The following is a 25136-nucleotide window of genomic DNA, read 5'->3' on the forward strand; positions in this document are numbered from 1 at the left end:
GTGCCTTCAGAGGGTGGAAGTAACCCAGGTGCTTTGCTCCCAGCAATGTTATCCCTGCTCCTCCTGACTCCATAGGAATGTATTTTTTTAAATTTACGTTTTTGGTGGCGGCCACTGTTTAGACCGCAGAGGAATCAAGCGGAGCAGGCCCAGAGCCGACCGATTTAGTGCAGGGGTCCTGCAACAGGCATTAGGAGCTTCATTTATATATGTATGGGGACTAATGTCTGGTCCAGGCAGGAGCCATAGGGTTGCTCCCCAAAATTGGTCCGTTTTAAGGGCTATAACAGAAGGAACGAGGTCCAATTTCTATCCCCTCTTCCCAGATATGGACTCTAAGCGTCAAATGTCAGAGGAGAGGTGAGAGTAACTCCCTTTGACATCAAGGCAACAATCAATCAGGTATGGCATCAAGGAGCCCTAGCTAAACTGATCAATAGGCGTCAAAGGAGAGGGTGATAAAGATTGATCTGAGAGATTGATTGCTATGAACTCCATTATCCTTGTTTCATGCAACTACCAGGATGGTGGAAGGCAGAGATCTTGCTCTTTTTTCATGTAGCAATTCCTATGTTCCGCCGGTAGCAGGAGTCATGCCTGAAGCAAAAGTTTCACTGTCTTAACCTTGCACCAAGTCTTGTTTTCTTACAGCAATAATTTGCTATTTTTGTCGTGCAAAGCAGGAACCTAAGCAAGTTAATGGGTTGTAAGTCAATAAATTTGTTTTATTAAAGTTTTTACTATCTGGTACATCCTCCATTGATATGATTTATACTTTTATGACTGTTGATCACACTGTGGGTGGCTTCTAACATATTAATGAATTACAGTAAAGTGCTGTGCTTGGTTGGTGAGTTGTCAGTACTATTATACAAAGAATTATAAACCAAAAATAGATTTGTTTCCTCCCGAGTGAACTCTTCAGTAATGTGCAGGCATCATTTCTGGGATGGATAAATCTAGAGAGTGAAAGCCGGTACACATAGAGTGGATATAGAAATAAGGACATCTAGTGGAGAGAGTTTATATTACTTTCATTAGCGATTCTTAAAATATCCACAATATTGCTCTGCCTTTAACCCACACTGTCACTCAGATAGATATAGCCTTTAGAGAGAGTAAATAGTGAACAATTACTTCCAATGGTCTGCAAATTGTTCTGATGATAGTACCCTGACCTACCCTCATTTCTCAACATGTTGAATCTGACTATAGAAACATCTATAATAATAAATTGCTGTTTACTTATTCATAGATTTGCACTGCAATGATAATTTCTGTGCCTTCTCCACTTAACCCAGGTGCAAAAGAGAGAAAAAATAGCCACAAGCCAGAGAGACAAATCTGTAGCTAGGGCCAGTAGCCAATCTAAGAATCCATAATACACCTGGCAGGAAATTTGCATGCCATCCAATGCTCCCACTATAGTTTGCTTTCTGCCTCTTTCCATTGCTTAAACTTATTTTACCACCTTAACTACTGTCACTACATTGCAATCACGGCAGTGGATGAGCTGTACGTTCCTACCAATCTGAACCAGGCAACTAGTAACAGGCACAATAGACTCACTGTTGCTCTTTGGGGTGGAGGCTGGAGGGTCAAATCCATCATTATTTCAATACAAAATGAAATGCAATAAAGTATTGTTGAAAATCTGCAACTTGATGATAAGGGTGAATTAAATTCACATTTTAATAATGCGGCATGGCTTTGTTGACTAATGCATTACTGTCCTGGTCTAGATTTTGTGATTTGGGTGCAGTTTACACCCGAATGGCCAGTAACAGGTTTTGCACTGACACCAATGGAAGTGTGCAACTTACATCCAGTTTTCTGACATCATAATTATACATAGGTTCAGGTGCACGCTTGGATGTGTACAGGCAGCAAAGGATTTTTTTTAAAAGTGAAACTGTAGTGACGAGAGCAATTAAAGAGGACTGCTGCATGAGGGCAACAAAAATTCGGAAAGCCTCTGGAAAGGCTCAAATGCCAAGGCTGAAGGGGGAAGAAACTAAGATGTCACAGACAAAAATGAATGCAGACACCCATGGTGCATGCATGCATCTGCAGGCAAATGACAGAGCAGGTTTGATGGGTGCTGAAGGGAACGTGGTACTGCATAAGGTGGTTCTGAGGATAGTTGCCCTCTGTGCCACTCCGTGGCACCATCCCTACAGGTCAGCAATGCAGCATCCTGCAATGAGGTGAAGGCAAGTGCCAGGCCACAGCTAACCATTACTGTCACTGGCTATGCCAGCCCAATGCTGCATGGTAGCTGCAGGTGTCCCTTGCATCAATAACACCTCTGCATCTGGCACTTTCATAACCCAGACCCTGTGAAAACAATTCCCCACAGTTGTTGCCAGGTACATGCGATAGGGCCTGCAGATATCGTTAGCATCTTGGCAAATGTAGCCAACCAAAGCGTGTCAGCTGTTCATCAAGCAAGCATGTCTTCTTTCATGCAATACCACTAAAAGCATAGCGTACTGTGATTGAGGCATCCAACATAATGGTTAACCAGGCCTGCACATATCTTAGTGGTGTCATGGGGTCTGTTTGCCAAGCCTTGTGACATTTGTTTTCATTTCCTACACCAACCATTCTGTGGCCTGTCTGAGTGAGATTGCTGATTATGCCACATTGGGGACAGTTTTGAGTTGTAGACCTTTTAAGAACTGGATTGCAGCTGCTCAAACTCTTTCACACAGGGCCCTTACAGCCAGAGGAGGCTTTCAGCTCATCGGTCTGGGCTGAAATTGAACCCAGAGGTAAAGGACCACTATGTAACCTATTGCACCACACAGCCTGAGGTCTTTCTTTAATAATCAAGCCTGCAGCAACTTGATGCTGAGGCAACCCAAAGCCTGGGAGCAGAGTATGGGGTGTCTCAAGGCTAGGGAGCAGACCTTTGAATGACCGATAAACAGTGCATTGAGCTAGTTTGAGGCCAGAGAGCAGGGCCTGAAGCAGTCTGAATCAGAAGCAATGTTGAAGTATCCCAATGCAAGAAAGCAGGGTCTGAAGTGGCCAAAGAGCGGGCCCTAGCGTAACCAAATTCCAGGAAACAAGGCCTGCGGTCATTCGTCACTGTAGCCTGGAGCAGCACAAGGCTTGCAGTGGGACCTTGAAAGTCCTGAGGCCAGGGAGAAGGGCGTGGAGCACTCTGACAGAGAGTCTGAGCTCATTAAGAGAAAGCAGAGAGAGATGCATGGCTGGAGAGAAGGCCAAAATCATACATGTGCAAAGTGGTATTAATAAGCTGCACTTCCACAGAGGCCCAAAAGAAAAGAACCAACTCAAACTCAAAGCTCAGGAAAGTTTATGGGTAATTTTACTTATATTTTGCTATTTAGTTGAACTGTTTGAAGCTTTGCGATAAAACAAGTATTCTTAACTTTGTATAGTGGGATCTTGTGTAAGCAACATTGGAAAAGGTTCTCTAGACCCATCTTTTATTTCTTTACTTGTCCTATTACCATCCCCTTTGTCATTTAATCACTCCTGCCCTCCACCTTATCAAAGACCTTCCCTTTTGTCCCCCCACCTCCATTGACTTTTTTTCGTACTGGCTGCTGATTGGTAGGATTAGCAAGCCAATCAGAATCGTGCATTCAATAAAGTGTTTCGTCATTGGTGCAAATGCCACATTGCTAAAGAACCAATTGAAACCTCTTGAGATGCACTGGTGTACAGATGGGAAACTTTGAGTTAATTTAAAATAAAAACAGGAAATGCTGGAAATACTCAGGCAAGTGAGGCAGCATCTGTGGAGGAAAAAAAGAGTTAACGTTTCAGGTCGAAGCCCTGAATATTTCCAGCATTTTCTGGTTTTATTTCAGATTTCCAGCATCCGCAGTATTTTGCTTTTAGTTACATTTTGGATCCTGCCCGGACCTCCTGCCGTAAAGGAGATCGATGCCGCGGCACTGCCTGACCTTCTGCCATAAAGCAAAACGGAGAGGGGGAGACGCTGTCGCAAAGTTGACCGTTAAACCAGGAGCTCGAGCGCCTGGCGGGCCGCGATGACGGCCTCTCTCAGGCGGCCCTGGCCGCTCGTCGCTCTCCTCGCCTCGGTTTGCAGCCTGCGGGAGGCGGAGGTCTTCGAGCCCGCCTCGGCTCTCTCCGAGTTCGAGTTCGCCTCGGCCGGCGGTTACCGCGGGCCCGGCAACAACGACACGCGCGGCGACCGGGAGCTGCCGGTGCTGCTGTGGTGGAGCGAGCAGCTCTTCCCGCACTTCCCGGGCCAGACGGAGCGGATCGACTGCGGCGCCGGCTCCTGCCTGGTCACCCGCAGCAAGAAAGTCCGAGGCCACAAGCGCACCAGGTCGGTCATCTTCTACGGCACCGACTTCAGGGCCTACGAGGCGCCGCTGCCCCGGCCGCCTCACCAGACCTGGGCCCTCTTCCACGAGGAGTCGCCCATGAACAACTACTTCTTGTCGCACGCCGCCGGCATCCGGCTCTTCAACTACACCGCCACCTTCCGGCGCCACTCGGACTACCCGCTCGCCCTGCAGTGGCTGCCCGACGCCGCCTACTTGCAGCTCGGCGCCCTCCCCCTGGCCGAGAAGAACCGGCTCCGCGGGCTGGGCCGGGCGGCCGTGCTCTACCTGCAGTCGCACTGCGAGGTGGCGTCCGACCGTGACCGATACGTCCGCCAACTGATGACGTACATTCAGGTAAAGGGGGCAGGGCGGGTGAAGGGGGCGGGGCCGGAGGGGTGAGGGCGGGGCCGGGGTGATGGGGGCGGGGCCGGAGGGGTGAGGGCGGGTGAAGGGGGCGGGGCAGGAGGGGTGAGGGCCGGTGAAGGGGGCGGGGCCAGAGGGGTGAGGTCGGGTGAAGGGGGCGGGGCCAGAGGGGTGAGGGCGGGTGAAGGGGCCGGGGGTGAGGGCGGGTGAAGGGGGCGGGGCCAGAGGGGTGAGGTCGGGTGAAGGGGGCGGGGCCAGAGGGGTGAGGGCGGGTGAAGGGGCCGGGGGTGAGGGCGGGTGAAGGGGGCGGGGCAGGAGGGATGAGGGCCGGTGAAGGGGCCGGGGATGAGGGCGGGTGAAGGGGGCGGGGCAGGAGGGATGAGGGCCGGTGAAGGGGCCGGGGGTGAGGGCGGGTGAAGGGGGCGGGGCCAGAGGGGTGAGGTCGGGTGAAGCGGGCGGGGCCAGAGGGGTGAGGTCGGGTGAAGGGGGCGGGGCCAGAGGGGTGAGGGCGGGTGAAGGGGGTGGGGCGGGGCCGGGGATGAGGGCGGGTGAAGGGGCCGGGGTGAAGGGGGCGGGGCAGGAGGGGTGAGGGCCGGTGAAGGGGCCGGGGGTGAGGGCGGGTGAGGTCGGGTGAAGGGGGTGAGGTTGGGTGAAGCGGGCGGGGCCAGAGGGGTGAGGTCGGGTGAAGGGGGCGGGGCCGAGGGCGGGTGAAGGGGCCGAGGGCGGGTGAAGGGGGCGGGGCCGAGGGCGGGTGAAGGGGGCGGGGCCGAGGGCGGGTGAAGGGGGCGGGGGTGAGGGCGGGTGAAGCCAAGGCTGCTTCGACGGCACCTCCCAAACCCGCGACCTCTACCACCTAGAAGGACATGGGAACAACACCACCTGCATGTTCTCCTCCAAGTCACACATCATCCCGACTTGGAAATATATCGCCGTTCCTTCATCGTCGCTGGGTCAAAATCCTGGAATTCCCTACCTAATAGCACTGTGGGAGAACCTTCACCACACGGACTGCAGCGGTTCAAGAAGGCAGCTCACCACCACCTTCTCAAGGGCAATTAGGGATGGCAATAAATGCCGGCCTCACCAGCGACGCCCACATCCCATGAATGAATTTTTAAAAAATGATAGGTAAAGGGGCAGGGTGGGTAGGTACTGATAGGTATAGGGCTAGGGCTGTGGTTATTGACGGGTAGATGGGTGGGCCCTTGGGTTAATGACAGGTAATGGGGCGGTTAATAACTGGTAAATTCACTCTCTTTTGACCATCTTTCCCCAAAAGGAAAGATCTGGAATGCACTGCCTGAAAGGGTGGTCAAATGTAAGGAATCTTACAAAACCAGGTTATAGTCCAACAGTTTTATTTGAAAATCACAAGCTTTTGGAGACTATCTCCTTCGTCAGGTGAGTGAGTGAAGCAGATTCAATAATAACTTTCAAAAACGAATTGGATAAATACTTGAAGGGGAAAAATTTGCAGGGCTATGGGGAAAGAGCAGGGGAGTGGGACTAATTGGATAACTCTTTCAAAGAGCCAGCACAGGCACAATTGGCCAAATGGCCTTCCGTGCTGTATTATTCTATGATACTTGCATTTATATAGCGACTTTCATGACATCAAGACGTCCCAAAGCGCTTTACAGCCAATGAAGTACTTTTTGAAGTCACTGTTGTAATGTAAGAAAGCAGCAGCCAATTTGCATGCTGCAGGGTCCCACAAACAGCAATGTGATCATGACCAGATAATCTGTTTTAGGTGTTAGTTCAGGGATAAATGTTGGCCAAGACATGGGGAGAACTCTCCTGCTCTTCTTCGAAATAGTGCCACGGGATCTTTTACGACCATTGAGAGGGCAGACGGGGCCTCAATTTAACATCTCAACTGAAAGACGGCACCTCCGACAGTGCAGCACTCCCTCTGAACTGGAGCGTCAGCCTAGTTTTTGTAGTAGGATTTGAACCCACAACCATCTGACTCGGAGGCGAAAGTGCTACCACTGAACCACAAATGACACCAAACAACGCCCCCCCCCCCCCCCATAAATCACAAAGGATTTAGGGGGAAAAGTTATTTTAAATGTTTTTAAAACAGAGTGTATTGCTACACATTTAAAAGGGTCTGAGATGGTGGGTAGTTAAGTTGGCTATCGAACTAGACTGCAAATAACAAGAAATTTGATAGTTTGTCTCAGTAATACACCCAGTGTGTGTTGGAAGTTTTCTGATCTCTTTCTGACTGCGAACAGTCAGGTATAAAGCAGAGTTACAGACATGTAAAAGGCAGTCTCTCTTTTGTAACCAAGAAGCTGTTCAGGCAGAAAGGCCAGAGAATAGGCATCCTCAAAAAAAGGTCAGAAAGCAGAGGAGTCAAGCAGAATAATCCATTGAAGCGGGTAGCATAGTGTGTTTATTATTTTTTGATGTTGCTACACTAAGCGGTTGTACTAAGTGAATCTGTTCATAACTGTTGCTCTGTACATTCACCTTACTGTGGAATAAAGCATCTTAATCATTTGAACAAAGCCTCGCTTCACTTTATCTAGTCTGTCTTTGGAGAGATTGAAGAAATAGTCATGTGAAAGACACAAGAATCGTGTCCAGTTCACGTGCTATTGTTGCATCCATGGGTTATGTGATTGTATAAGTAGTGTGTCAACTCCCATTAAAAAGTAAGATGTTCAGACCACTTACAGTAATGGCTGATGCTACTGAATCCGAGGGGATATCAGTAACAGACTTGAATTCGAGTATCCGAGAACCAATTTCACTGGCATTTGGCTTCTGTCTTGTACAGCCAATTTAAAGCTTTAGGCAGCCTGCCATTGGCCAGATCGACAGTCGGTTACAGCTGCGTTGTCGCAATCTGGGTTATATGGTATATATGCGGTAACTTTCAAGGAATCCCACACACACCTGATGAAGGAGAAAGCCTCCGAAAGCTTGCGATTTTCAAATAAAACTGTTGGACTATAACCTGGTGTTGTAAGATTCCTTACATTTGTCCACCCCAGTCCATCTCCACATCATGGTTTCTACAATGAGCAATAAAACTTGGCTGATCTCCCCAAGTTGTTTACAAGGAAGTTACAACACAGAAACAGGCCATTTGGCCCAACCAGTCTATGTCGGCATTTACTCTCCAAGCGAGCAACTAGTTCCAATCGTATTTACCCATCCTGTTCCCATATATCTATGGCCTCATGTTCTTCACCCCTCAACTACTGGAAACTGCTTCTATCTACCCTGTCCCATCCTGTTATAATTTTAAACACTTCCATTATTTCACCGTGTAATTTGTGTTGATCTAATGAAAAGAGACCCAATTTTTCAAGTCTTTCTCTATATTTGTATTTCCTTATGCCAGGCAGCATCCTAGTGAATCTGCATTATACCCTCTCTAAAGTCCCGATATCCTGTCTATAGTGTGGAGCCCAATACTGCACATAGTACTCCAACTGAGGTCTTGAGGCTTTATCTATGCTTATCATTATCTCTTGCCTTTTATACTCTTTACCTCCTTGAAATAAAACCTAGCATTATATTAGCTTTATACAGCCTCATCGACCTGAGACGCTGCCTTTAATATTCTGTGAACCTGTATCCCCAAGTCCCTCTGCTCTTCCACAGCACCAAGCATGCATCTGTTCACAGTATAATTACTGCTTTTATTTTGGCCAAATGCATCATGTCACATTGGATCACTGATACTGAAGCCCATCCGCCACTTTTAAGCCCATTCCCCCGTTTTATTAACATTAGGTTACAGTTTCTCTTGACTTTCTAAAGTCTTAACTATACCATTTTACTGATTTTAAAGGATATTTTAGACACAGAAAATACAAATCAGCATGTATCAAGAGGGCCAAGTTAGTCCAAGAGTGTGATATGCAAACTTGTATGGTGTAAATTTGCATATGCATAGATTTATATTTGAGATTTTTCCCTTTTTTAAAAAAAACTTCACCTCTTTCTGCCATTTTTCCCCTCTTCATGTCTGCTTAGGTATGGTTCCACAGCATCTACTGATCTTGAGTACCTTGCTAAGTGGCCCAGTAGGACCATCCTTGAGCCCAGTGCCATAAGACTATGCAACTGTGGAGGGCATCACCGCAGAGTCTGATTCAGTCATTGCTCTCCCTCAATATCCTTGCATGTCCAGAAGGGGTCTTTGTACCCCTCCCCTGCCATTAACCCAGCTCAAATTAACGAACTCGGTTCAAACTGGGGACCTTATTGGTCTTTATGGCCCCAACTACTCATTGACTTAACCATTGTTCATTTTGGGAGCCGAGTTTGCTCTCTTCCCAGCTCTGCCCAACTGTCCAATGTCGTTGTCAGGATTCACACTGAAGGTAGATGAGACTGGCACAGTTCTGCATAAGTATGTAGTGCTCAGCCAGTGAGCATGGTGTAAGGAACTCACACATTTGATCAGAAACAGTACATCTAAATCACATCACTTAACAATTGAGTTGTTGTGTCATCAGAACGTCATCAGTTGGACCTAAAAGGACTTGATTGAATAGTGGATTGTATAGTCAAAAAGAACAATTGTCTGCCACCAGTAACAAGAAAGTGATATCGCCAAATCACTCCCCAGACTGTGAGATAAAGGCTACTTGAGGAATATACTTGGCCTGGTGGTTTGCAGAAAACTTGCACATGGAAATGAACAACATCCTGCAGATTTCTAGCAGAAGCATTTTGTGATTGAAGAAATGGAACAAGAATGTGCTCTCCTGCATTGGCTGTTTGGCAGATGCAAGGGAAAAGAAACATGACTTAAGTCCTCTTTCTTTTGGTTGGATAGGGATAAATGGGAAGTTTCGATTTCCCCCTTTACAGGAAAGGTATGAGGCTTTAGTCAATTTCAAAATTCTCCCGAATCATTCCATCTGTAATTCATAGTCATACTTAGCACAAAGGAAGATGGTAGTGGTTGTTGGAGGCCAATCATCTCAGCCCCAGGACATTGCTGCAGGAATTCCACAGGGCAGTGTCCTAAGCCCAACCATCTTCAGCTGCTTCATCAATGACTTTCCCTCCATCATAAGGTCAGAAATGGGGATGTTCGCTGATGATTGCACAGTGTTCAGTTCCATTCGCAACCCCTCAGATAATTAAGCAGTCCGTGCCCGCTGCAGCAAGACCTGGACAACATCCAGGCTTGGGCTGATAAGTGGCAAGTAACATTCGCACCAGACAAATGCCAGGCAATGACTATCTCCAACAAGAGAGAGTCTAACCACCTCCCCTTGACATTCAACAGCATTACCATCGCCAAATCCCCCACCATCAACATCCTGGGGGTCACCATTGACCAGAAACTTAACTGGACCAGCCATTTAAATACCGTGGCTACAAGAACAGCTCAGAGGCTGGGAATTCTGTGGCGAGTGACTCACCTCCTGACTCCCCAAAGCTTTTCCACCGTCTACAAGGCACAAGTCAGGAGTGTGATGGAATACTCTCCATTTGCCTGGATGAGTGAAGCTCCAACAACACTCATAAAAAGCTCGACACCATCCAGGACAAAGCAGCCCACTTGATTAGCACCCCATCCACCACCCTAAACATTCACTCCCTTCACCACCGGCGCACTGTGGCTGCAGTGTGTACCATCCACAGGATGCACTGCGGCAACTCGCCAAGGCTTCTTCGACAGCACCTCCCAAACCCACAACCTCTACCACCTAGAAGGACAAAAGCAGCAGGCGCATGGGAACACCACCACCTGCACGTTCCCCTCCAAGTCACACAGCAGCCCGACTTGGAAATATATCGCCATTCCTTCATCGTCACTGGGTCAAAATCTTGGAACTCCCTCACAGCACTGTGGGAGAACCTTCATCACACGGACTGCAGCGGTTCAAGAAGGCGGCTCACCACCACCTTCTCAAGGGCAATTAGGGATGGGCAATAAATGCCGGCCTCGCCAGTGACGCCCACATCCCATGAACGAATAAAAAAAAAAGTTGTTAGGAATGTGGTCGACAGTTTACTGACTTAAATCATATGTTGCTGCTTCCCAAGAACAAGCAGGTAAATGGGATGGAGTGGTCTGTCCAGGGAGAAATGAGCCCCATAGTGAGCACCGAGCTTACTTCTGTCGTTGCAGTTTTATGAACAGTGGAGTGAGGTTAATGAATTTAAAAAAAAATTCCACTGAACATTAATTTTCTGCTCTTTTCCCTCCCCATGCGTTACAAATAAGGACATTCCACGCAGTTTTTTTAAAAATAGCAGTTAGAATTTTGAACTAGATGCGTGATAGATTTAGGGGAAAAGGTGAACCCAACCCGAGATTAAAATGGAAAATTAATTTACAGAGTAGCTTGTGTTCTTAAAATTTGAGGGAAGAGTGAGAGAAAACCTTCACTTTGCAGCTGCCCTGTACCTGACCTGGGCGTGCTCGATGTTGATTACTTTTTTATTTAAAAGATCTTATTTCCCAGTATTAATATCTTATCGTGATGTGAGCAAATGCATCCAAATTCCAGTCTGTTATATTTTTTAAGAGGTTGGGGGGAGATGAGTGAGAAGAGAATAGGTTGAATCCAAGTGATTGCCTTTACATTTGTACAAAATGTAGCTCACATTTGTAGCTTACAGTAGAGGGCACTGTAAATCTACGAGCAGGCTAAGATCTGAAGAAGATATCACAGTATTGGCTTCAACACTGGGTTCAGTTTGCTATAGATGACCAAAAATAAAACTGTTTGGAAATAGTGTTCTGCATTAACTACTGCTATAGAAGCTATTAACATTGTGGAGTTTTATTTGAAATGCAAATTTAATTTATATTTAAATATCAAATCTTAATTCTTTTCATGATTACAATATGCTGACACTTTATTTATCCTAACAGATCCTGTACATTTTTTCATAAATGCCATGTTTTCAAATTCAAAGGCAATAAATAGTGTTGCACGTTTTTGTTAAGAGCTATGGGACAAAATCATTTAACACCCATATTGATGCCATCCAGTTTAAAGAAGCATTCCTCTTTGTCTAAGCTTTACATAGTTTTAATACATAAATATGCAACATAGTTATAACAGCCTTTGATTTAAACCTGAATGGAAAAATCTGCACTTCCTTTTTTGTTTAAAAAAATGAATACAATCTTAATGTTTCCATAATTTGTGAATCTGCTGTCTTGGGGTATTCTGAAAGAAAGACTTGCATTTAAATGGAGCCTTTCATGACCTCAGGACGTCCCAAAGCGCTTTACAGCCAATGAAGTGCATTCTGTTACCACAACCAGATAAGCCAAAAGCAATAAGGTGACTAAAGCAGTCCTCGGTGTGCATGTGGGTTCCGATGATGTACAAGCTGCCATAGTCAAATAACAGAGTTGACTGTAGATGGAATGTGTGTGTGTAAACTGTTTGTTAAATAGAGCAGTTACCACAGTACAAAGAGATGCTTCTGCATTCTGTTTGAAGTTAATTTCCTAATCGCTATGATAGGAACCTCAGTGGCTAGATGTCCAAATATACTAATTTCTGTAATCTGGTTGAACTGGTTACCACGTTCAGACTGCTATGTGGAGTCAAGCTTTGTGGTAGCATATGAGTTGCAGCTTATTCTCAAATTGCCACAAATAAGAAAATCTGCAATCTTTTTTTCTCCGGTATGAACTATCCACATATTATTTTTCAAATCTGCCTAGCCTTCTGCATCTGCTGCCTGTAAAGCAGACTGTGGCTCCTAAGCCTCCACCAAGCAATTTCCTCTACATCAGCTTTAATTTAAAACAACTCTTAAGACACACATTGACCAATGCTTAGTTTTGTTTTCTTCCCTATCTCGCGTGTAGATTGACTCTTACGGACAGTGCCTGAATAACAAAGAACTGCCTAGTGACCGGCTAGTGGACACGTTAACAGCCACAACAGAAGATTCAGAGTTCATGGATTTTATTGGCAAGTACAAATTTCACCTTGCCATGGAGAACGCGATCTGCGATGATTATATGACTGAGAAACTGTGGCGTCCCATGCATTTGGGAGCTGTGCCGATATACCGTGGTTCCCCTGTGGTACAGGACTGGATGCCCAATCGCCACTCTATAATTCTGATCGACAGCTTCGAATCTCCAAAAGACTTGGCAGACTTTATCAATTTCCTCGATCAGAACGACGAGGAGTATGTGAAGTATCTAGAGTACAAACAGCCAGGTGGCATCGCCAATACTCTACTGCTGGAAAGTTTAGAAAGGAGAGACTGGGGCGTAAACGACATTAGCAAGCCCAACTATTTGAATGGATTTGAATGCTTCGTCTGTGATCAGGAGAATGAACGTCTGAAGGCAGAGAAGGCTCACAGAAAGGAGCCAGCTAAGTTTCTGCCTCCAGCCCCCAGAATAGCTGCTTATAATCACATGGGCTGCCCAGTGCCGGTGCCTGGATATGGAAACCTTGATGAAATTCCTGAAGGTGACAGGTATGTTACTGCCATTCTTTGAGTTGTACAGAACATAGGAATATTGCAGAAGTATTCCCACAGTTTGACGTTCCCTGCAACTTGTTCTTAACTTGACCATGCTGCTGCTGCATTTCAAACTTCTCCTCATACCTTGTGTCCTGTATAAAATGGTGATATTTTTGAAACTGTATTCACTTAGGCAGTAACAAAGATATTGTGGAGTTTAAACACACTGCTACCTCCTTGATGGGAGATAAAGCTGATAGCTACAATGCACTCAGTGTGCTGATTCATCTTTAAAACGCTCGTTAAAACTTACCTCTTTGATCAAGCTTTTGGTCACCTGTCCTAATATCTCCTTATGTGGCTCAGTGTCAAATTTTGTTTGATAATCACTCCTGTGAAGCGCCTTAGGATGTTTTACTATGTTAAAGGTGCTATATAAATGTAAGTTGTTGTTGTTCTGGCCAACATTAATTCCCTCAACTAACATAACTCTAAAAAGATGATCTAGTTGTTTATCTTATTTCTGTGCGCAAATTGGCTGCCTCCTTTTTACATTACATCAATGACTACACTTCAAAAGTATTGTATTGGATGTGAAGTGCATTGGGGTAGCCTGAGGTTGTGAAAGGTGTTATTTAAATATATACTATATACACTTGGGTACGGTAGCGTAGTGGTTATGTTACTGGACTAGTAATCCAGAGGCCTGGACTAATATTCTGGAGTCATGAGTTCAAATCCCACCTCAGCAGCTGGGGAATTTAAATTCAATTAAATAAAAATCTGGAATAAAAAAAAACTAGCATCAGTAATGGTGGCCATGACACTACTGGATTGTCATAAAAACCCATCTGGTTCACTAATGCCCTTTAGGGAAGGTCACCTGCTGTCCTTACCCAGTCTGGCCTATATGTGATTCCAGACCCACAGCAATGTAGTTGATTCTTAATCGCCCTCTAAAGTGGCCTAGCAAGCCACTCAGTTGTTCAAGGGCAATTAGGGATGGGCAATAAATTCTGGCCCTGCCAGTGACGCCCACGTCCCATGAACGAATTTTAAAAATGCAAGTCTTTCTTCTTCCTTTCTAGATGCAGTAACCTAAACTGCTTCAATGATTTGTCATTTCAGTCCTATATACTGACACAAAAGCAAAATACTGCAGATGCTGGAACTCTGAAATAAAAAAACAGAAAATGCTGGAAATACCCAGCAAGTCAGGCAACATCTGTGGAGAAAGAAACAGAGTTAATGTTTCAGGTCGATGACCTTTCATCAGAACTGGAAGAAGTTGCAGATTATACAGTTTTTAAGCAAGTACAGAGCCAGGGAAAGAGTAGGGGGGAGGAAGGGGAGGAAAGAACAGAAGGGAAGGTCTGTGATAGAGTGGAGGGCAGGAGTGATTTTATGACAAAAGGGATGATGGTGCAAGGCAAGGAGGGTGGAAATGGGACAAGTAAAGAAACAAATGATGGGATGTAAGAGGCCGAGGACAGAGAGGTCAGCCTCTTACACCGTTCCAATGAAACTCAACGAAAGCTCAAGGAACAGCACCTCATCTTTCGATAAGGTACTTTACAACCTTCCGGGCTCAACATTGATTTCAGTAACTTCAGATCATAACCACTGCTCCCATTTTTTTGGACAGCAGGTGCTAGTAATGGTTCTGCTGTTGCCATTTACAGCTCCTCTAGACCCATCTTTTGTATCTTTACTTGTCCCATTACCACCCTCCTTGTCTTGCACCATCGTCCCTTTTGTCATTTAATCACTCCTGCCCTCCAACTTATCACAGACTTCTCTTTTGTTCTTTCCTCCTCCCTTCCCCTGGCTCTGTATTTGCTTAAAAACTGTTTAATCTTCAACTTCTTCCAGTTCTGACGAAAGCTCATTGACCTGAACCGTTAACTCTGATTCTTACTCCACAGATGCTGCCTGACTTTCTGTTTTTATTTCTTTATACTAAAACCTCTCCCTCACATTAGCAGATCTTTGCTTAAAGTGTGTAATGTGATGCATTTCGCAGTTTCTCGATTACCTGCTCTACACACCACGTATTGACATATAGAGGTGCAGTGATGTGATCCGTATAGAGCAGGCCAAGCAAGTAGTGGAAGCTTATAAGTCTTACCAACATGCTCCTTTTAATGGAAAAATGATTTGAGATTATTAGAGTTTGAATTAAACGATTGCTGTGAATGATGTTTGGTCTTGAGTTTTGACGTTCTGAAAAGTGGAGCTAGGGAGTTGCTGGTGTAGACTGCAGGACACAGCTGCCGTCCTTACTCAAAGCTGAAACCACTCAAATATGAGTTGAGTCAGTGCTGATAATGCAAACATTGAGCTATGTTTTCACCAATACTTTTTTTTGCACGATGTGTTGTGCAGGTAATGTAGGATAGAAATTCTGACTATGTTATTGTACGAAGGCTGCATGGCAACTGTGCAGGCACTGCAGGGAGGTTTTCAAAATAAATTGTAATTAGTGATGTAGTTATGAATGAGCATGTTGCTAAGATTGCAGTGAGGAACTGTGCTTGGCTGGCAGTGTATATTTGAAAATGTTGGCAAGCCATTACTGTACATATTTACTAGAGTTCGTGCTGTGATTTCTATTAAAATTTCAGAATGGAAATTATACTGAAGCTTTGACTAAGTACTGAGTTTGAATCTGTATTCCCAGCGTCATTCACTCTTGGTGCTTTCCCTTAAAAAGCAGCCAGATTATGGAGGAAGGGAAGAGTTGATGGGGTCGGAGGAAATTGCCGTCTCCCTTTACTTTAAGTAAGGAGATGGAATAATAGTGTTCAAGAGAAGGTCCGTGGACTAGCTCAGATCAGAGGAAGATTATGCGGGAGTGAAGGTCAATTTAGGGAGGTGCAGATTAGCATGTAGTGGGGATGGGGAAAAGATGGGGGTCCTATGAAGCTGTAAGTTTTTTTTTTCCAATTTGTTCAAACGTATTTGTGAATGTTGCTGCTTGTTCACGACTAATGTTCTGTGACGATGCCCAGAATATTTAGCAATGTTGGCACGTTAGTGAGAAAAACTGAAGTGCAGTAACTACGACAACAGCAATGTTTTGACAGAAGAAAAACAAAGCACAGCATGCTTGCAAAGCAAAATGTTTGGTTAAATATTTTCCACCATTAAAATAATTGCACTAGTGATATAAATCTCATAATCAAACATACGGTGAGCTTTAATTAGTTGCATAGAAAAATACAAAGCAAGCTGAATATTGCCTTTAAAGAATTGAAGCTAAACACTATATTGATGAGCAATGGCTGCTTTTTGTGTTTTGGTGATGGCAGTTTGCCATTGGTACATCAGATGTGAAAAGCTCCTGCCTGAGAGTCCTGGTTTTAAATGGGATTCCAACCAGTTTAAAGATATTTATTTGGTTATTTCATTGTTGAATGTTTTTAAGAGTCTATGGGATTGATTCTTAAAAGTGTATGAATTACTGGGACTATAGTGTATAACAAAGTCAAATTTATTAAATGTGACAAATGTAGATGGGAGTGTTGTGAGGTCAACATTGAGATGGTACTTACAGTAAGATAATTGCTTCACGAATAGTTCACTGATAACTTAATCACTCTGACCAGTGTTCACTACTGAAGTATAGAATGTGCAAATGTTTAGCAATGTAAAGATTTTCATAAAGCTGCCTGTTATTACATTTTTCACACTCCTAATTAAAACAGTACCAAACTTTGCAGAATGGCTTGGTAAAGGCTGCAAAATGCCAGGAGAAAAAAGAAGAGACTGCAGTTTATTTCCACAATGACAATAGTTACTCTGAATATTAAAACATAGTTGGGAGGGGGAAGGTAGTTCATCAATTTTGTGCATCAGAATTATCGTAGACTGCTCAGGCTTGCAACTAAAGTGCATTAAATTGGAGACTAGCCCAAAGCTGAGTAGATGCTAAAAACAGAATCGTTGTGTTGAGTGATGGTCAAAGATGGAGTTGGCAGGGCATGAATAGCTTTGTACTGGAGCGTTCCATTGATCTAACGTGGCATGGCAGGTTTGTGGGATTAGTTAGCGTTACAGGGTAAAGGATAACTGTAGAGTCCTCAGGATCTCGTGCACGTTGTTTTTTTAAATATTGAGAGACCTAGTTGAGAGGCCAAGTCCGAGGAATAACCAAGTTTGCAGTGCCTAGATATGGGAAATCAAGAGGCGTGATTAGGTGATGCCAGGTTTTATGGTTGAAAATTCTATACATTGTCGGAAGGGATGAGTTAGGGGGTAAAGAGTTGTGAGGTTTTGAGGTCCTATGGATGGTAACTTATAGTAATAGATGGTGCAGTAAATCCTGATCAACACCATGATTATGCAGGAAGAAGGCAGCACATATAGGGCTTGAGAGAATTCATCTGTAGTTTTCTCCAGGGCTCCCCATATTCATACTCCACCTTGTGTGTGATTTGTTTTCCCACAGGCTGTGACAGTTTGCAGCTCAATTTACCCAATTTACATAGTTACATAGAGTCTACAGCACAGAAACAGGCCATTCGACCCAACTGGTCTATGTTGGTGTTTATGCTCCACACGAGCCTCTTCCCACCCTACTTCATCTAACCCTGTCAGCATAACCTTCTATTCCTTTCCCCTCATGTGCTTATCGAGCTTCCCCTTAAATGCATCTATGCTATTCACCTAAACTACTCCTTGTGGTAGTATGTTCCACATTCTTGCGGCTCTTTAGGTTTTATGTTTTATGTTTCTTCTCCTAAGCCACTGAAATACTGATATCAGGTTTTTCTTCTTTGGTGGCCGGAAAGCGTAGGGTTTTAATCCTATAGAGAATGTAGATATACATAAGTGAGAGAATTAAATGCAAGGAGATTTTTTTTAGCAACAAAATAGCTGCCAAAATATCTGAATGTTTATGGGATCTGCTTTTGTCAAGAAAGCTTTTTCTCCAGATGAAATATTTGAAATCTTTCCAATACATCGTACTATTAAACCTGACTTGTCTGTATTTATAGAAGTACGACTGTTAATTTTAGAAATTCAGCGCTGGTATATTCAGACTCTTGTGAATCAACCCATCATTTAGCACAGTCAGATTTCATTTCTTTAAAACGTCCATTAAAGAAATTGCCCTTCCTGTATAATAAAATCAATTGGAATCCTTCCACTTAATGTCTGCTTTCCTCTGCCCAGTTTCATTCCTCACCGCAAAGTCACTCTGTTATCATGATTCATGGAAGCATTAATTTTAGAGTTTTTTTCAATAAAAAAAAGTTATGATTGAGCAGATACATCAAGAGAGAAGAAAGCACAACAGAAGTAAAGTAGTATCGTCAGAAAATATTCCTGACTTTCCACTTGCATCACAAATAGATTATCTGGTCATTATCACATTTCTGTTTATGGGACCTTGCTGTGCGCAAATTGGCTGCCGGGTTTCCTACATTACAACAGTGACTACACTTCAAAAATACTTAATTGACTGTAAAGCACTTTGGGATGTCCTGAGGTCGTGAAAGGTGCTGTATAAATGCAAGTCTTTCTTTTCTGTATGGATTTCAATGAAAGTCAGTCGAATGGTAATATCTTTGTCTGTGTTTACAGTTCGGTCCCCACAGCCATGTTGTAGCATACTTTTCAAAAGCTACTATTGGAGTGTGCTGTGATGGTTTCAATAAGTACCTGGTTGAGCTGGGTTTGTTTGGGGGATGTGGAGCGGAGATGAGCCATTCTAGTCCCCACCTTCGTTCTCTCACACAATGGTGGGTCTTTCACAGGGTTCCTTTGCACAGCCCTCCAGTACAAGTTGTAGAATGAAACTGGTCAAACACTGGCATAGGTTCATCCTCTCTAATCAGGGAGGAGGAAGAGGAAGTTAAGGGAGGTGGATTGTTCTCTTCCTTTCTTAAAATTGATACTGTTTTGAATAAGATTAGTGACCTTCTTTATTCAAGCTTTTTCCAGTATATAGTGCAATTAGTTATTGCACCACTTATAGAAAGCTATAGTAATTAAACCAGTTAATATGCCAATTAACTAAAACAGCCTGATTAAATTTATTGTACTGCCACATTCTAATTAAATCATATTGTCAGTATTCATTAGGTTACTTTGAAGACTCTGAAAAGCATTTTTTCAAAAGGATATAGATTATGTGTGAGCTACAACAGGATGGATGAGTCATTGCATCTATGAAAGGTGCATTTCAAATATTGTAATATCATTTGGAGGCAAAACCTTGAATTGTGCATGCTCGAGGTTTAGATTTTTCATAGTGCACTACCTCTACAGTAATCTTTAAAACAGCAAAATAATTAACTATGTTTAACAATCCAGTCTCAATATTAATCTTTTCAGATAATTTACTATTTAGAGAGAGCAGATGTCATGTATTTTGAGGGGCAAAATATCTCCCCTTTTTTAGGTCTCCCTACATCAGCAGATAGATTGAGATACACTTCAATGTAGAAAAATGTGAAGCATTGCACACGGAATTAAGAATAGGGAAAGGAAATACACCTTACTTGTAAGATTTTGAATGGATTAGAGGAGCAGAGGGACGTTGGTGTGCAGATACATAGGTCGTTAAAGTATAAGTAGATACGGCTTTTTTTTAAAAGTAAACTGATACTCTGGTCTTGTATTTAGAATCATAGAATACAAAAAGCAAGATGGTAATGTTGAGCAAACGATATTGACGGTCAGGAAAAGACCAGTTGGTCCATCAAGCCTGCCCCACACTCGATGACCGGAGCATCGTGACTAAACACTTCCTCCCCCGCAGCCATGTATTCTCCTGGGAGAGGCAAAAATCCCTGGGCTAATAAGGGAAAAAAATACTTTGGAAAGTCCCTCTCCAATCCCCTCAGGCGATCGAATCCAGTCCATGAGATCACATGAACCAAGTGTTATCTATAAAGAACATGTACAAGACTTTAGGCCACAATTGGAATGTGGTGTACAGTTTCGGGCATCCCATTATAGGAAGGATTTAAAACAATGGAAAAGTTACAGCATAGATTCACTGGGGCGATACCAGGGGAGAGGAGTTACAGTTATAAAGGGAGACTTGAGAAGTTGGGACTTTTTCATTAGAGCTGAAAGAGTGAAGGGAATACCTGTTAGAGGTCTTAAAATATTTTTAAAGAGTTGTGATAAGGTAGATAGATATGATGATAGATTGTTTCTACTGGTTATTGGAGGCCACAAACTTAAAGTCCCAAAAAGAATTAAATGGGAGGTTAGAAAAGCTTTCTTTACATTGAGGCTGGTTAGAATTTGGAATTCGCAGCCACAAACCATTGTTAAAGTAGAATCTATAAATTCTTTTACAAGGGAATTTGCTTGTTTCTTGAAAGCTACCAATTCATGCCTGCTGGAAAAGTGCTGGTGTGGGAAATGGATGTTGAGGCAGAAGCCACAGTTATTGGTTTGTTTTAATGCGATTGGTCATTATAGGTCACCCTTGTTTACAGTATGTGATCTTTCCTGAAAATGAAGGCTTGAAACTAGCCTACATTTTCATTAAATTAAAAATAGTGGATGAGACGCTATTCTAAAACTCAGAACGTTCATTGCTGCAGCAAGCTGCTAATTTCAGTAGAATTTTCTTTGAAAGTTTAACAGTACAATTCACTGCCTAACCTGTGGAAGAGAATCTGAAAATGGCTAAGTGGCTTTTAAATTCAACCAGCCATCTACCTACTAATTACGTGCATTTTTTTTAACGGTTATTGTTAATTAAGTCATCAGACCTAATAAACTTGAGCGTTTCAGACTTGGAAGGAGGCAACCTAAGAGAGGTATTCAAGGTAATAAATGGAATGGAGAAGGTGAATCTAGAATGTTCTTTTAATCTAAACCACAACAGCAGGACAAGGGAGCACAGACTCAAACTGGTGAGGGGCAAATGTAGGACTGGTGTCAGGAAGTTCTTCACACAGAATGTGACCAACACATGGAATGTACTCCAGGTGGAATCGTGGAGAAAAAACCCTGGAATTGTTTAAGGTTCATTTGGATGGCGTGGGACTAGACTTACTCTTCTGTTTCTATTTTGCAATCGTCCCGCAGACTTAGTAACTAAACTACTTTTTTGTTAATCTGCGCCCCCCCCCCCCCCCCCAACTCGCTGATATTGTTTAATCCTTTTTTTCTGCAGTTGGAAACAAATGTGGCAGCAAGATTACTGGCAGAGCATTGACCAGGCTGAAGCCCTGACCACTATGATTCACCACAATGAGACCGACCCAAGTAAACTCTGGGATTACGTTCATCAACTGATGACCAAGAGGAGCAGGCACTGACGTTAGGACCAAAGATCTCTGCATCAGCTGCTTGAGAATCGCGTCGATGGATATAAACACTACCACTTTTGTGTTATTTCGTGAATTCAATTATCATGAACTTTATAGACTTTTTATATAGAGATATATTTTTTATTGAAAACACTGCCGTACAACTTTATACTTTTATTGTAAGCTTTTTTCATACTCATCCTGCCAAACCTTCCCCAAAAATAGGCAACTTTTTTTTTTGAGGGGATGGGGAAAGAAATGAATAAATTAGTGAGTTTCTAGCAGGAATCCAGTGGTCTTGTACACTATATTTTGTCCGTTGTGCTAAAAACGGTGCTAAACTAGCAGGTTTAAAAGTTGGTTCACCTTTTGAGAGACATCTTGTTTGGGATCAAGGTTCAAAAGTGCCATCACAAAATCTGTAAAAATGTACTGGACATGAAATGCATGCCGAACGTAGGCCAGTGATGCTGCACAGTCCTATATGAAATTTGTTTTTCTACTCTTTAACCCTTTCGGCCTTTTTTAAAGAAGCAACAAACAAAGGAATTTCATATGAACACTACATAGAATTTACAGCACAAAAGCAGGCCATTTGGCCCAACTGGTCTATGCCGGTGTTTATGCTCCACACAAGCCTCCTCCCACCTTACTACTTCTCACCCTATCAACATATCCTGCTGTTCCTTTCTCCATCATGTACTTATCTAGCTTCCCCTTAAATACATCTAAGCTAATCGCCTCAACCACTCCATGTGGTAGCAAGTTCCACATTCTCACCACTCTCTGAGTAAAGAAGTTTCTCCTGAATTCCTTTTTGGATTTATTAATGACTATAGTGACTATATTTATGGCCTCTAGTTTTAGACCCCCACAAGTGGAAACATCATCTCTATGTCTATCTTATTGAACCCCTTCATAATTTTAAAGACCTGTATCAGGTCACCTCTCGATCTTCTCTTTTCTCGAGAGAAGATCCCCAGCCTGTTCAGTCTTTCCTGATAGTTATAACCTCTCAGTTCTGGTATCATCCTAGTGAATCTTTTTTGCACCTTCTCCAGTACTTCTATTTTTTTTTTGTAATATGGAGACCAGAACTGTGCACAGTACTCCAACCAAGGATCTATATAAATTTAACATAACTTCTCTGCTTTTGAATTCTGTTCCACTAGTCGATCTGCCATGGCATTGTCACACGGAGTTGAGACCAAAGTTGAAGTGGGTTAGAGGTTGAAGGGGTAATTGGACTAAGAGGTGCAGATGTAATTTAGTCCTCATTTGAAATGTATGCTTTCTGTCCTTATTTTTATTTTTCAATATAAATTCTTTATGTTTGCATTTATAATAGAAACTGCCTATGTAGACTTGTCATGCTGGCACAAGCATGTGATTACCGTGTGTAGCAGGTATTTTTAATATATTACAGATGTTAAGCGTATGGGAGTTAATATTCACACAGTGTAATTTCAAAGCAGAAGAGTTTCTCCAGTCCTGAAACGTGCTGATTGATAGTGTCTCTTACCAGAGAAAAACTATGCTTCTGGCTTTTATACTCTTATCTGGAGGGAAGGTGGAACAAGGAGGAAGAAGGAACACAAAGAGCGTATATCAAAAAATATGTACTGGTACCTTGGGAGCTGCCATTGTAGACCTTCTTGAAGATTCATTACGTGCCAGCTTGGAAATGCTGCCTCTGTCTTTTCAAGGTTACTTGTTCATTTATCATTTGGTCACTGGAGGTTCAGTGCTTCAGGGTTCCTTGTATGCTTCTCAGTGATTGACAGCGCCGCAGTTGGAGCAGGGTTAATTGATGCCTGAGGGAGACCAAAGCTCCATTTGAAAACTGTCAGTAGCTCAATAATCTCAAGTTTTCAGCCATTGCCCAAGTTTTATGTAGTCCCCATGAAATATTAATCTCACTATAGAGTTATGATTTTGCTAACCCCATAAATCAAAAAGGCTAGCTCTGGTGTGTTGTTAATTTAAGCTATTATTGACAAAAAACAGTATAAGGTCCAAGCATGACCAAGAAAGGTAGCAAGAGAATCGTAAGAAGATTGAGATGATTTAATGTATAGCCTCTATATGGATAGAGGATGTACTTAAATCACGAAAGAACACCGTAGTTTGACACTAGCATGGTATCAAATTAATAATACGTGATTGACCTGACCCCTGTGAAATACTTTCGGTATTGCAAATGTTCACAATTGAGCGCAAACAACATTGTGAGGGATGTTTTGTTTAAAAATTCAGTACATCAATAGAATCATTCTATAAGTAAATTAGCAGGGCAGCCTCCTCCATTTAAAACAATGTATTTTTCTTTAATCCTCACGTGTACAAATTCCACAATGGGGAAAATAGTGAAATAAGCATTTTAAGCATTGGTTAAATAAGTGGATGCCAGGATAATTATTTAAAATTGCTTCCATGGTTCCTTATAATTGTAAGCGCTGATCATTTTTGAGTATTATATACCGTGGGCTTTGCCAGCTTGATTGATTTTTTTTTTCACAAGTATATCTAAACGTCAGTCAGGGTCAACTAGTTCCAAGTAGTGCTGATTACAGAATATGTTGCCTATACCCAAAGGAGTTCATTGTTAAATGCCTCCTTAGTATTTACCACTATGTTCCTGAAGCAATTGCTCTTTTATAAACCTCCAGGTTTACTGTAGCAGTTCATTATCCTGTAATTTTCTATTTTAGTTCATATAGGATAAAAATATTATTTTCCTGTTGGTTTTATTTTATATTCCTAGTGGTATTGTGTTTCTGTTAATTTCTATAAGATGTGGAGAATGATGGAAATATTAATTCATGGGTGAATTATGAATCTAAGTGAGATGAGAGAGGAAGAATTCTTTGTGTCTGGGTACAGTAGCCTAGTGATTATGATATTGGACTAGCAACCCCAGAGGTCGACTTCTTGGAATAATACAGCACAGAAGGAGGCCATTCGGCCCATCGTGCCTATGCCGGCTCTTTGAAAGCTGTCCAGTTAGTGCCCCTCACCTGCTCTTTCTCCATAGCCCTGCAAATTCAAATGTGAAGTTAAATACAGTAAATCTGGTAATTTGTGAGGGTGAACAATGACTATGGAAGCTGCCAGATTGTCATAAGAACCCAACTAGTTCACTAATATCCTTCAGGGAAGGCAACCCCTACTCAAGTCTTCCATTCAAGTGACTCCAGTCCCATATTGACACAATACCTTTAGGGTAACTAGAAATGGGCAATAAATACTGCCTTGCCAGTGTTGCATTCCAAGAACCAATTGAAAAAAACTTTCCTTTGTTGTGGACTTCCTCAGTTTTCAATTTGATATCTGTCCCTAAGAATATAACGTAATAAGGGTACCGTGCCCAATGGAGTTTAATCACAGACATGTTTTCTAACTGGTCTTGCAGAACTGGAAGAAAGATCTATCCATTTAATTAAATATGCTACATTAGTCATGATTTGACAATCTGGTTGTGTTGTATGAATATAATACAGACAGTATTGGACATTTTGCACAAATATAGAAATACAGAATTATTACAATATGTCAGACAGACTGACATTTCAGACAAACTGGTAGTTAATTTATTTTGTATTTGCTTCTGTTCTTTTCACTTAATTTTATGCATATTTGATGTGTTTAAAACTTCCTGTGAGGAGTTTGTTCTGAAAATATCATGGAACATAGGTTGACTGCATAATTAAAATTAGAGTCTCGTTCT

At 42.8% G+C, this 25136-nt stretch overlaps 1 protein-coding gene across 1 annotated transcript; it reads left to right on the forward strand.

The window, feature by feature from the left end:
- Nucleotides 1-3925: 3925 nt before the first annotated feature.
- On the forward strand, nt 3926-25136 carry fut11 (fucosyltransferase 11 (alpha (1,3) fucosyltransferase)). The gene is made up of 3 exons (XM_067972470.1): nt 3926-4685; nt 12514-13139; nt 21274-25136. The coding sequence occupies exons 1-3, from the start codon at nt 4029-4031 to the stop codon at nt 21416-21418; spliced, it is 1428 nt and encodes a 475-aa protein (XP_067828571.1). The 5' UTR covers nt 3926-4028; the 3' UTR covers nt 21419-25136.

The sequence above is a fragment of the Heptranchias perlo genome, chromosome 36 (assembly GCF_035084215.1).
Source record: "Heptranchias perlo isolate sHepPer1 chromosome 36, sHepPer1.hap1, whole genome shotgun sequence".
NCBI classification, from domain to species: Eukaryota; Metazoa; Chordata; class Chondrichthyes; order Hexanchiformes; family Hexanchidae; genus Heptranchias; species Heptranchias perlo.

Coding starts and splice junctions, on each gene's coding strand:
- fut11 (XM_067972470.1), top strand. CDS start 4,029: ATGACGGCCTCTCTCAGGCGGCCCTGGCCGCTCGTCGCTCTCCTCGCC. Junction 4,686..12,513: donor AACTGATGACGTACATTCAG/GTAAAGGGGGCA, acceptor TCTCGCGTGTAG/ATTGACTCTTACGGACAGTG. Junction 13,140..21,273: donor GAAATTCCTGAAGGTGACAG/GTATGTTACTGC, acceptor TTTTTTCTGCAG/TTGGAAACAAATGTGGCAGC.